The following is a 13,852-nucleotide window of genomic DNA, read 5'->3' as shown; positions in this document are numbered from 1 at the left end:
AGCTTCAACCACCCAAGGTGCTGCCAGGGCCCCTCATGCATCGCTCTTGTCAGAGAAGAGCATTCCAGAGCCCACGTAGTAGAGTCCTTTGTATATTATTGTCAAGAATGGGTCACGGGCTGTGCACCAGCTGCAGAGGAGGTGGACAAAGTGAGCAACCCCCATGTTTTGCCTCCCCATGCATATCAGGATCATGGGGAAGGCCAAGCTCTTGAGAAGTGACTGGTGGACAGACGACTGGCCTCTCCTCCCAGGAAGAATGGGAAGCAATAAACTAGCACATAGGCTTCCACAGAGCTGGCTGCCAGGGGAAGACCAAAGACAAGGTTAGTGCTTAAATGGAGCGAAGGCGTTCTGAGGTCCAGATTGCAGCACTGAGGTTGTGGTTATGTTCCTTGTATGTCATCCTTTTGTTCTCTGTTTACAGAGCAGGGAGATGGCAGATAATATGATTGCCCAGTTCAACTATGTGCTGTCCACAGCTAATTCTCTGTTGACAATGAATAGTATAGAGAACGATGAAGAAATCACCACCACATTTGAATACGAAGATGGCATCGAACCCTGCCGAAAAACCAACGTGAAACAGATGGCGGCTACACTCCTGCCTCCACTCTACTCGCTGGTGTTCATCTTTGGTTTTGTGGGTAACTTGCTGGTCGTGCTCACCCTGATAAACTGCAAAAAGCTCAAGAGCATGACCGACATCTACCTGCTCAACCTGGCCATCTCTGACCTGCTGTTCCTCCTCACCATCCCGTTCTGGGCTTATCACGCTGAGCATGAGTGGGTCTTAGGGAATGTGATGTGCCAGCTGTTCACAGGCCTGTATCACATCGGTTATTTCGGGGGAATCTTCTTCATCATCCTCCTGACAATCGATCGGTACCTGGCTATCGTCCATGCTGTGTTTGCTTTAAAGGCCAGGAAGGTCAGTTTTGGGGTGGGGACAAGTGTGATCACCTGGATGTTGGCTGTGATCGTCTCTCTCCCAGGAACCCTGTACACCAAAGCCCAAAAAGAAGACAATGGTGTCTCCTGTGGCCCTTATTTCCCATCAGGATTCAAGACTATCCATACAATAATGAGGAGCGTGTTGGGCCTGGTCCTGCCACTGCTCGTCATGATCATCTGCTACTCAGGAATCCTAAAAACGCTGCTGCGGTGTCGAAATGAGAAGAAGAAGCACAAGGCAGTGAGGCTCATCTTCGCCATCATGATAATGTACTTTCTCTTCTGGGCTCCCTACAACATCGTCCTTCTCCTGGACACTTTCCAGGAGCCCTCTGGCCTGAGTAACTGTCAGAGCACCAGCCATCTGGACCAGGCCATGCAGGTGACGGAGACCCTCGGCATGACGCACTGCTGCATCAACCCCATCATCTACGCCTTCATCGGGGAGAAGTTCAGAAGCTACCTCTCAAGGTTTTTTCGAAAGCACATCGCCAAACACCTCTGCAAGCAGTGTCCAGCTTTCTATAGGGAGACAGCAGATCGAGTGAGTTCAATGTACACTCCTTCCACTGGGGAGCAGGAAGTCTCAGCTGGTTTGTAAATGAGCAGCAGTTTTTTTGTTCTCTTAGAGGGAGATAACAATCTACATGTGATGGTAAGCCTCAAGGGTTGATTGAAGAACAGAGACCTGTACATTCTAAATTGCCCAGGAACCTCAGGGTTATATGTAGCAAGACATACTCATGTCCTTTCTTGGATAGCTGACATGTGCTCAGGGAACATTCCAGAAAAATGGTGGGTAGAGTCTTTGACCCACCACCAAGTTCAATTCCTGGAGTATGCCACATTGCTTTGCACTAATGCTCTATTGTATCTAATGTCCAGTCTTCATCAAGTCTTCACTTACTCTCTGGTTTGATCAATGTCTTTAATAAAGGGCTCAGTTGGACGTAGGGAGGAGAATAAGAGAGGCATGGGGGTGGGGAGTGAAGGTGAGAAGGGTCAGCCAAGTGTAAGGAGGAGGGAGGCCTGAGGACACTGAGCCTGTATGAGGATGCAGGCAAGGGCCCACTCCTTCAGCCAGAAAGCAGTGCTGCCCTTAGCCCACCCCCCACCCATACTTAAACCAGTAGGTGTCACCAGACCATGAGAGCTTGGAAACTGTACTAACTCTCCAGGAGCTTTGGTTGGGTTCCATGATCTCCTTCCCAGTCAGTGCATGACACACATGTGCTTTATTATTGTTTATCTGTGACAACACTCCCTACATTTGAAATCCGTTAAATATCACACCCCATTGTTCATATGCTTCTAAGACCACACCCACCTATATAAAAACAAAAATTTTGTTTATAAAATATGTGCAATCTCATAAGATGGAAAAAAATTAAACCCTGGTTTGGCCTTTCCAGAGAAAGGGGAGAGTTGGAGACAGTGGTTATGAGAAAAGCGTGATGACTGTTGAGTTCCCCCCCGGGCGGGGGTGGGGGGAGCATCATGGTAAGAGCACAGGAGGGCATGAGAGTACTGCAGGGGTGTCTCCAGAATCAGCTGAGAGACCAGCAAGGATGCATCTGAACCCCAAAAGTCCTGCATCTCCAGGTCTGATCTGTTTGTTTTCTTGTTACCCTACCTCCTTTATCATCTAACTCTTGCCTACTCCAAAAATCAGTTTGTAGAAGTCCAAGAGAATAGATTTGGGGGGAACTTGAGGAAACAATGCCACAAGAGCCCTGGGGTGGGCCCTGGAGAGGCAAACAATCCATTAGGGCCTTGAAGTGTGTCCTTAGGACAGAGGAGGGACCTGGAGGTGTGTCAGAGGACTGTGTAAATTTCCAGGTCGGTGGGCCCAGGTGAGGAAGACTCTAGATGGGTTGGAATAAATGCTTTCCAAACTATCTTTCCAGCACCAAGTTTTGGGATTAGGCATAGAGTTCAGATTTTTTTTAATATAATGTAAAAATAAATTTAAGCTGGAAATTGCACCCTGCAAATGTGGCAAAGTATCCTTTTAAGAGTTGCGGTTAAGCCAAGCCTGAAAATGCTGTATTAGTCATAGCAACAATTTTGGTATTGAGTTCAAAACTCTGGAACATGTCTTCATGTTTGGAAACTGCCGATTCAGCATTAGTAGTTGCTGGTCACAGATTGGAGTTCCGTGGCTGGTGGACCTGCTAACTCCCGGTGACCCCATCACAGCACACGCCCCACAACTGTCGTCCTGACTGCGTCTTTATTCTCTCACAATTTCACAAAAAATATTGTTTGGTATCCTTGTAAAGTCATGTATTTAACCATATTTGAAGCTTCAGTGCTTTGCAGATGTACTTATTCATGCTCAAATTGCCCCTACTTTGGAAACTACTAACCAAAGATTTTAGCCCCTTCTGCTGTGGAGGGGAGCTGCAGAGACTCACCTAAGGAAGCAAATCATTTCTTGTTGGTTGAGCCAAGTTCAGAAGAACATACCTGTTACACCCAGTGCCTTTCTGATCGGAGGCAAGAAACACAGGCTCTGGCATCTGGCAGCTGGGGAGCTGGAACTTGCATGGTTTACTTCTAGCCTGTGGCTAGGGAAGGTTTCAGAAGGAAGTGTGTGTTGGGTCGGGCAGCGCTTCATCTTCTCAGGCGTATATTCTCCCAATGAAGGCATGACATTTTGATGATGATGATGATGAATGTAAATATTGCTTTTGAAGAAAAAGAAAAGAAAAAGAAAAACTACAACCTGGAAAATGACTCGATGTTCTTACAATATTGTTTTTAAGAAAGAACTGTCAACTCTCCCATTTCCTTCCTTCACCCTCTGGCAACCATCTTGCTGTTCTTTCTAACTGCCAGTTGGACTGTTTCAGAATGGCTGTGCAGTCATGCAGTATGTGTCCTCCTGAGACTGATTTCACTTAGCATAAGGTCCTCGAGGTTCATCTGTATTGCCACATGGGGGATTTTCTTTTTTAAGGCTAATATTCCACTGTATGCATATACCACATTTTCTTTATCCATGTATCAATGCCAAAAGTTCCTGTTAGACAACGTATGCTATAAATATCTGCTTTTCAACATTGTGCCTGTATGTAAAGATACTGCATGGTAGATTTAAACTACCTGCTAAGAGGCTAGCTCTCAGTCATGTTCTTATCACAATAAAAATAATAAAAGCACTGCCAGTTTTGTTAGACTGTGGTGTGATGGATAGTCTTATTGTTCACACACCTTCCCTGTATGATCACACACCTCTGTCCTCACCCTGTGACTTGCAGGGTGTGCACAGGTGGAACACCCTGCCCCATGCACAGGCAGCTGGGCCAATAGAAAGTGGCCTCTGCATTGTCTGAGCCGAGCCTTCACCGAGGTGGGCTGAGCCTCTGGCTCCCCCAGCTCAGCCACAGGATGGCCACTCCCCAGACTCTTCAGCCTGGTGAGCGGACAAGGAGACACTGACAGCAGAGCCAGGGCCCCAGCCACAGGCAGCCATAGGCAGCCACATGCACCAGGAGAACAAGGTCTGTGTTTGCTGCTTTAATCCCAAGCCTCTAAGAAGCACAAAAGCTCACTAATACACATGGTATCCAGTGACCAAATAAGTAAAACGGGAAAGTGGACAATTGTTTTTCCATCATGGATTTAATGTGCCAAACACACTGGAGGACCTACTATGTGGCCCCCAAGAGAAGGATATGTTCGTGCCCACGTCCAAGGCTCATGGGGAGGTGGGGGGCAGTTAGGAACCCAGTATTCAGAAATCGCAACATGCTGTGCAGAGCTGTATGTGAAAAGTTTGAGAGCAAGGAGAGTGTGACTAACTCAATGACAATCCTCTAATGTAAGAATAACTGCAGTCTGGTTTTATGGCCCTCAAGGAACTTGCCACTTCAAAGTTGCCAACCGTCTATTTCTAGAAGTAGAAACCTCAAGTCTCTTTTATTCCAGGGAGAACACCTGCATGAGCTGTTTGTGTTAAGCAGATCGCCGTTCTAGGGATGGAGTCTCTTATGACTTGGTGGAGCTGGGGCTCGCCAGCCCACCTGTGCAGGGCTCCTTGGTCCAGGTGCTCAAAGCCATTGGGGAGGTTTGAGCATTTTTTGAGAAGGCTGCAGGATCCTGGGAGTCAGCCAGCAAGACCCCATCTTCCCACTTTTGCTTTTGCTCATTATTAAAATTGAAATGGCCCCAGCTGAGATTAGTCACCAGGAAGGCCACCTAAGGCCACTATGGAGAAACTGCATGAAGGAAGAGGCGTGTGGGCTGGGAGCTAGTTTCTACAGCGCAGCCCCTAAATTTAGGGGAGGGCTGGCCTGGGTGTGCTGAGGGGCTGAGGGTAGAAACTTCTTCAGACATCAACACTTTGGCATCCTATTTGCAGCTTCGGCAAAGTGTGTGTGTGTGTGTGTGTGTGTGTGTGTAAGAGAGAAAGAGAGAGACAGAGTTACAAAGGGTTTGTAACAAAAGGGGCCTTGGCAGCCCCCTCCTGGGGCCTAGTCAGATCCAAGCCAAGGATTCTGAGGAGATAGGCCTCTTCCTTGAACCGCAGGAGATGCTCTGCCAGTCCAGCAGCCTGGTAAGCAAATATAAGGGCATTGAACAGCCTCTCAATTTGTACCACCATCCATAACCCTCATAACATAAGCAGTTTGCAATATGAATTTCTCTCCAGTCTTTTCAGCTAGGGCCAAGGTTGGCTGGGTCCTGGAGGCTGCGCCCGCAGCAGGGGTATATCCCGTTCTCCACACCCTCCCGCTCCCCCTCCCTAGCCCTTGGTGTGGTCTTCACCTCCCTCTTCTTGCACAGGGTGGTATTGAGAAGAGGGCAGGAGGGTTAGAAAAAGGAGCAAATGCATCTTTATCCAACTGCCATTGCCATCATCCACTGTGTGTGGGTCAAGCAGCCCAGAGGGACAGGCACGTTGAAGAGTCCTCAGATGGTCTCAGGGTGACAGGGGCTCCCCAACTGCTACTCCCTTTGGCAGAACTTCTTTGAACTGCCATCCACTGGCTGCTGGAATCACCTTCCACACCAGGTGGGACCCAGAGGGACATGTCCAGCCTAACGACTACCTGTGTGGTCACTTGGCACAGGGGTGCTCTCACAGCCAGGGGACACTTGCTGTCTCACTGCCATGCCTGCTCCAGCACCCTCTCTCCAGCCTCCTCTTATCCTGCCCAGTGCTGTGCTGGTAGATGCCCTCCCCAGGAATGAGGTGCTGGCCTCCCCTTCTCGCACACCCCTTCCTCACATGATTCTCGCAGAGCCCTCCCAATTGGCTTTGAGCCCTCCCTTCTCCCCATCTTGTCTCCTTACACAGGGAGGGGTGGGAGGAGCTGGCTGACGCTGTCACTCTTAGCCCTGGAGGAGGTATCTGGCCCAGGTGTCAGTGGTTTTCTTCATAGCTACAGGACACTTGACACCTCTTTGCACTCACCCTTAGCCGTATTTGTCAGTTCTGGGGCAACAGGAAAAGTCCCATAATATCCTGTTATGCACAGAGCTGAGGTGTGATCTGAGCCACTGGAGGTCACAGTGGCTTGATGGGGACCCTAGACTCTGTCACTGCACCTACAATGGCCCTTCTCCCAAGGCTGGGCACTGATCTGAAATACCCGAAACACATAGAGCAGACTTTGCAACTGGCTTAAGGGGTTCCCAACGTGCCTGGACATATCTAAGGACGTGATGGAATGGACCGCCTGAGATGTCAACTTGGTATGATGGCTTGTATGGGACGTGGGGGGTGGGAATAAGGGTTATACTGGGAAGGGTCTAGAAGACAGAGACAGAGGGAGTGACCTCCCAACCCTGCCCATCCACTAAGATCTGTGTCAGAGGCAGAAGGCGAAGGGTTCTGGATGTCATGGATGCCAAGCATCGCTGTTGAGACACACAGGGGACCAAGGTGACATGGGCGGGGAGCATTTTCTTCCAGGGATTCTCCTGGTGAAGCTGGCCTTAGGAGTTTCCTCTCTGGCGGGCAGTCAGAGCACTGATGGCCACACCCAAACACACTGTTCATATCACTGAACAGTGGAGAAAACCCCACTGTCTAGTAACAGGGCTCTCTGTCAGCTAGCGCTGTGGCATCATGTTGAGCGGAAGAAGCCAGACACAAGAGGATGGTGTCTGTGGTGTCAAAGAAGGAGCACATGTGATCCACGATGGCAAAAGTCTGAGAGCTCTTGCCTCTGGGCAGGATGCAAGGGCACCTTCAGGGGTGAGAAGCCCATTCCCTGTCATCTCAGTCCACGTGGAGGTTACAGGCAGGTGTGCTTATCACAACCAAGCCACCAATCCAGCACACATGAAGTTAAACCCCAATTTGAAAAATCAATTAAGGAAATATATTTAGAAAGAAAATTTCAATAACATGGGGAAATGGCTATACTGTAATCTTTAGCAAAAAAACAAAACAAAACAAAACAAAACCAGCACATGTGAGAGAACCAGTCATCTAAAGTAAGCTGGGAAAGGTGTGGGTTGAAAGTCATCATGGGTCAGGAGGGATGGTGTGAGATTGAGAGAATGGGCCTGAGGTTGATCTACTTTCGATTTTTCTGTTTTTCCTAATTTAGGACAATGTGCTTGTTTCATTTTATAATTAGACGTTTGTCTTTAAGCCATTCGTTTAAAAGCCACACTGGTGTTTTTGCAGCCTGTTTCACTGCTGGCTGAGGTTGACCAGAGGCCACTCAAGTCCCAGGCATTTTCAGATGAGCGCCTGTGAGGCAGGGCTTCAGCTCAGTGTGCTCAAGTATCGGCTGTTGATGCCAAGAACTGACATTCCTCTTGATGCTCTCCATCCGCAGGTGATGCTGAGTTTAGTGCAGGGATGGCGTGGGCGATGCAGCCCTTGGAGCGTGAGGGTGGCGGCTAAACATGGAGCAGCAGGTAAAAGCTGGCCAGATCCCCTGGGGAAGACTAGGGTGAGACATCCTCTAGGATGAGCATCTAGTCCAGAGAGACAGTCTAGAGCTGCATAGAGGAGAGCAAAGCCCTGCAAACAGGGCGGGGAGAGGGAGGAAGAGAAGCAAGGACATGCAACTAAGTCACAGCAGGATAAACTGTGGGTTTGTTGTTGTTGCTCAGAATAATGTTTCATCGATTAAATGCAAAGAAGTCCCTGTGGTCCTCACCTCCTCCTGCATCCTTGAGATGAACTCCTAGTCCAAGAGGTTAGCTGAACACACCTCTGGACCCAGGAACCTGGGAGGAAACAGTGAACCTTGCTGAGTTGTTCTTCCTCACTTCAACCTGTGAAGACTCATCCTCATGCAGCAGGCATTTTCCAAAGTAATTTGGCCATGATGTCATTGAGTATTTAAGGTGGGAGCTGCCTGTGGGACCCCCAGGGCTAGCACAGCACTGGACTGAGGAGAAAATGGAATCTCAGAGGGAGAAGTATCTGATGAGGGCAGACACTTGTCAGCCAGAGTCTGGTGACTCAGTGCCTATTAGACTACTCCACACTGCCCTCTGGGGGCAAGTGTACTGGCATGTCCTCACCCAGAACAGGACAAAGCCCAGCTCCACAGGAAGAAGACATCGTCACTTACAGAAGCAGAATGCTTATCCAGCCACACCTGAGTGTTTTCACATGTGTCTTGTCTGGGAACACAAGGCCATTCTTGAAAGAATCAAAACTGTATATATGTGTCCTGTTTTTTGTGGAATTGTATATTAACTGACTTGCTACCCATCTTGTGAGCTCTTTCTAAAGCACAATTACCTTCCCACTGCTTCAGGCCTGAGAGAGACAGCAAGTGTCTGCAAAAGTCTCTGCACACATTATATCGTTTGATCTTGACCACAGACCTATAAGGTTTGTGTTTGGGTGTTTTTGTTTTTCTTATTTTATTATTTTTGCTTTCATTTCACAGATGTGAAAACTAAGGTCTGGGGAGTTTCAATAATATATTCAGAGTCAGGAAACAGTGAAGCTTGGGCTCAAACCCAGCCGGATGACTGCAGAGTCCCATTCTTAATTGTTCCCTCTTGAACCTCTCTTTCAAGATTCACACTCCAGGTTATGACGACCAGCATTTAGGCTCTGTTGTAACACACACCGATGCCCCTTGATGGGTGGTTCTTGGTCGCTTGGCAATTTCTGTGCTTCTCTGTCCCCCAGGAGTCACTTGAGTCCCAGGAATTTTCAGGTGAGCGGCTGTGCCAGGGCTGAAGCTCCAGCCATCAGTTTCACCCTTTCAGCTTTCAGTTGATGGATGCTAATCTGCTCTAGACAAGGACCCCAGGAAACCATTTTTGTTAGAATTTTAGAAAGTAAATTCTCTAACAAAGGGTCAATGACCAAGTAATAGACAGTTTGATGTTTACTGAAGGGATAATGTGCTCAGGTCTTGATGTGCACACCTCACGCAACCTCCATGAGGCAGCCCAGTCCATCCCACAGATGAGAGAGCTGAGGACAGGACACTTCCATCAGCAAGAGCCACAGCTCAGTCCCTGTGTTAGGTGCCCCCAAATGTTTGGAGTCTCCGTAGCCTTCACCTAGATCGCAAGCCCGCTCTTCTTGTTCTAGAGAGCAGAAACCGAAACACCCAGAGGGCCCTCTTGTGGCTCAAGGGGCTCTCGTGTGTTCTGTCAACACTTGAAGTTTAGATAAGTAACCAACCACCAAGAAAGCTTGGTATGACAGCATGCAGTGTGCTACTGACAGAATTCTCAATTTGACCCTATTCTTCAGTCAATTGTTACCCATTTCATGTTGGAAATTTCTCAGAGCTCTTGGTAGGTTGTATCGTGTGGTGAGGCTCTCGGCCGCCAGCACCTGTGGCACAGGGCAAGCTCTCTTCAATGCCTACTGGTTTGGAAGGCTGCAAAATAGTGAGTCGGTAGAGTGAAAATTTGTAATGATACGTCCCTGTGAGATACCTGATCCAGAGAAAGACGGGCAGTGTTTAGCTCCCAGGTGAGCATGTAGTTAAAGCCCTCTGGGCAACCCACTGTTGTAGTGTGCCAGGAGAAGCTGCAGTGGGTGAGAGGTATATTTGCGTGAGCTGTGGCGATAAGACAGATGGGTAGACGGGATGAAGAGGAGCATGGAGTGAACCAAATGTTTCCCTCTCAATTTAAAGTGCATTTGAGTTGACTTTTATTGAGGACAGGTAGTAAAAGAATCAGAACTTCTCATGCAGTACACTCCTGACACAACTTCTCAATTTCATTACCATTTGATGTAATTAATTCTCCAGCCCATTTTAAGTTCAATTTAAAAAAAAAAAAAAAGAAACATCTCTGGTTTTAGTTTTCCCCTAGCATTAATTTATTCATGCAGTCTCCGCCTCCTCCTTTTAGAAGAAACTGCATTTCCTACTGTTAATGCTGTCTGAGTGCTACATTGCTCAGCTGTGTTGATCAGAGGAGCTGAAACATCCAACCCCCTACATGAACACTCTTGGTAAGTATCCTCTCAGCTGCTCTGCCTATTAGTTCCTCTTCTGGGATGAGTAAAAGCCTTGCCAGGAAACCCATAGAAGACACTTGGCAAATACCAGGAGCTCAGACAACTCTCTGAAAATGTAATCTTTAAAAAAAAATCTTTGAGATAAAGAAAGAGTCAGAATTTTGAATGAGCATCAGACTGTGATAAGATCAAAGTTACAGAATGTGTTATGAATGAAAGATGTTAAAGGGAGCAATATTATCATTTGGGAAGCCTCCACTTTCAAAAGAAAGATTTTCAGAGAGATGATTTTTTATGAAATCTTGGCAAAAATTGATGTCCTCTGAAATGGTCTCTAAGGCTGGCTGGCTGGATGGTTAGTTGGTTTTTCCCAGAAAAGAGGGAAGCCTGAAGAGTGTCCAATTAATATCAATTAATAGCAAAATACAAATATCAAATAAAGTTTCCCTTTATAAGCTAACCCTGGTGAGTCATTTTCTACATGGCCACTTCTGGGTATGGGAGCTCTTATTCAAAGCAACTCAGGAGCTAGAAACAAGCTGCAGGGAAATGTGAGGGCAGCAGTTGGAGTTGACCACTGACAACAGGTTCCCCTGACCGTCTGGGGAAGCTGGGCACCAGCCCATTTCATTCTAACTACCTGGAGTTGCCAGGCTGCTGGCTCTGCTCTTAGGTCTCTTAGGAGTGAGACAGGGTAGATGGTGGGGAGGAGGGAGGTCTGTGTGCCACTGTTCAAATTACTCATCCTCTCTGTGCCTTGAGGTCTTTATCTGTAAAATGGGGAGAGTAATATGATCTGCCTATGGGTCACCTTGAGGATTAATTGGGTGAATGGATATGAAGCTTAGACCTGTGTTTGGCAAGTGCAGTGCCCTTGAGGACCTGGACTTGATTGATTGATTGCTGGGGGCACACGTGTGAGGATGTTCTTGCTGCCTCAGGTGGGGGGAAAAGAGGGTAGTCACTTCCACACAGATTTTAAGACCATGTGGGACAGTTCTTGAAATTTGTATTTTTATGAGGATGAGCTCATGAATTTTCCCAACAGAGCCAGATTCTCACCTGGCTAGGAAGCTAGCAGTGAGCCCACCCTGCACTCCAAAGGGTCATCACTCAGCAAAAAAAAAAAAAAAAAAAAAGGGGGGGGAGTTCAGTTAAATGTGGAAAATCTGTTTCCATTCTAAGACCTGTTAATCTCGAAGATGGTTTGCATTCATGGTAGTGGCCAATTCCTTTAAAAAAGGAATTCTTTATAAAAGATCACTTTTCCTTTATTCACAGGGTGGAACAAGATGGATTACCAAACACCAAATACAACTGATTACTCTTATTATGACATGCCAGAACCCTGCCAAAAAACCAGCGTGAAACAGATCGGGGCTGCACTCCTGCCTCCACTCTACTCGCTGGTGTTCATCTTTGGTTTTGTGGGTAACTTGCTGGTTATGCTCACCCTGATAAACTGCAAAAAGCTCAAGAGCATGACCGACATCTACCTGCTCAACCTGGCCAACTCTGACCTGCTGTTCCTCCTCACCATCCCATTCTGGTCCTATCATGCTGCTCATGAGTGGGTCTTAGGGAATGTGATGTGCAAGGTGCTCACAGGCCTATATCACATCGGTTATTTCAGTGGAATCTTCTTCATCATCCTCCTGACAATCGATCGGTACCTGGCTATCGTCCATGCTGTGTTTGCTTTAAAGGCCAGGAAGGTCAGTTTTGCGGTGGGGACAAGTGTGATCACCTGGGTAGTGGCTGTGCTCGCCTCTCTCCCAAGAATCATCTTCACCAAGTCCCAAAAAGATAGTCGCTATACATGCAGCCTTTACTACCCATCTAATGACTTTCATTTCTGGAAGAAGCTCATTGCATTAAAGATATTCATCTTGGGCCTGGTCCTGCCACTGCTCGTCATGATCATCTGCTACTCAGGAATCCTAAAAACGCTGCTGCGGTGTCGAAATGAGAAGAAGAAGCACAAGGCAGTGAGGCTCATCTTCGCCATCATGATAATGTACTTTCTCTTCTGGGCTCCCTACAACATCGTCCTTCTCCTGAACACCTTCCCGGAGTCCCTTAACCTAAATAACTGCATTAGCTCTAATAGGCTGGACCAGGCCATGCAGGTGACAGAGACCCTCGGGATGACGCACTGCTGCATCAACCCCATCATCTACGCCTTCATCGGGGAGAAATTCAGAAGCTACATCATGAGGTTTTTCCAAAAGCACATCGCCAGGAGGTTTTGCAAACACTGTCTCATCCTCCAGCAAGAGGCTCTGGAGCGATCAACCTCAATTTATTCCCAATCCTCCATCAAGCAGGAAATCTCCGTGGGCTTGTGACCTAGGCTCAGTTCTTAGACACAGCCTAACTTTATTAGATATTTTAATTAGACATCAATTCTGGGAAACCTGAACACTGTATGTTGATGAACAGCATCTCTCTCCTCCATGTACCTTAATTTATTGGCAAAGTCTCTCTTCACTGCCAAAGTTCATTATTTCTTTAAAACTCCTCAGAGACTTGCTGATTCATGAGTTGACTTACCTGAACAAGAATACCAAAATTAATCAAGACACACATTGGTGGTTCCCTACCTGTGAGGGCAACGTACAGGTTGCAAATGTGCTTCAGATGTGCTTGTCTTGCTGTGGAGAGAAAAGAGATGAATGTGATCAGTTACCTGATGACACCTTCCACACGTGATCTCCCCTCCAAGCTGTGGGTGTTCAGGACCCACGAGAGCCCTGTGGCCTGGCCAGCACTGGCAAGAATCTTCAACTGGCCGTTTGAGGTGCCCTATTGGCAGGGGAGGGGAAAGAAGCTGAGCTCAGGTTGCAGGAGCTGGGCCTGGAAAGACACGTGACTGGTTGGGGCTGGGGCCCCAGGTTGGTCAGAGACCCTCAGCAGAGCAGGGAGCCCTGGCCAGGCTGCAGAAAGCTCATTCCAGAGAATGACCTGGGAAGGTGAGTGTTTAGGGCAAGGAGACCAGCAACAAGCAGTCGGTATGTGAATGGGAACGAGGGCTGTCTTCTCATATTTGGGATGAGCTCTTCAGCAGAATTTGAGGTGGATTGGGGTTGAAAGTGAGGGGTAGGGGCGTCAGAAAGCGCTCCTAGCTTTCAAACGTGCAGACTGGAGATGGCCTAAAGAGACTTAGAACTTGGAAGGAGGAGGAGGGTTAGATCCAAACCAGGAGGGGCTAGTGGCAGAGGAAGGCCGTTTTGTGAGCTTGACACAGGCCCTCACAGACAGGCCCTGGGCTGTCTCCCCTTGCCCTCAGAGCCCTGCTTCCTGTCCCCTCAAATGATGAGCCCCTCCAGGGGCCTGGGTGTGTAGTGGGGGGATCAGAGGTCTCAGGGGCCTGAGGCACTAGAGGCAGAACTTGAGGTCTTGTAGCACCGAAAGGTCAAACCTGAGAACTGGTTGAGGGTTACAAAATCAGTGAAAATCCAGAGCTTTATGAGCATTAAATAA

The 13,852-nt window shown here is 47.9% G+C and overlaps 2 protein-coding genes across 2 annotated transcripts; both read left to right on the top strand.

The window, feature by feature from the left end:
- Window positions 1-499: 499 nt before the first annotated feature.
- LOC311180118 (C-C chemokine receptor type 2-like) lies at window positions 500-1,555 on the top strand (the record flags this gene model as incomplete). Its single annotated transcript, XM_084247779.1, has 1 exon — window positions 500-1,555. One exon carries the CDS (start codon window positions 500-502, stop codon window positions 1,553-1,555), a length of 1,056 nt encoding a protein of 351 aa, XP_084103905.1.
- A 10,106-nt stretch (window positions 1,556-11,661) lies between these two features.
- Window positions 11,662-12,808, top strand: LOC311180117 (C-C chemokine receptor type 5-like; the record flags this gene model as incomplete). Its single annotated transcript, XM_084247778.1, has 1 exon — window positions 11,662-12,808. The coding sequence occupies one exon, from the start codon at window positions 11,662-11,664 to the stop codon at window positions 12,715-12,717; it is 1,056 nt and encodes a 351-aa protein (XP_084103904.1). The 3' UTR covers window positions 12,718-12,808.
- Window positions 12,809-13,852: the final 1,044 nt, after the last annotated feature.

Source organism: Talpa europaea (genome assembly GCF_964194135.1).
Source record: "Talpa europaea genome assembly, chromosome: 11".
Taxonomy (NCBI): Eukaryota; Metazoa; Chordata; class Mammalia; order Eulipotyphla; family Talpidae; genus Talpa; species Talpa europaea.
This window is presented reverse-complemented; position numbering and strand designations above follow the sequence as displayed.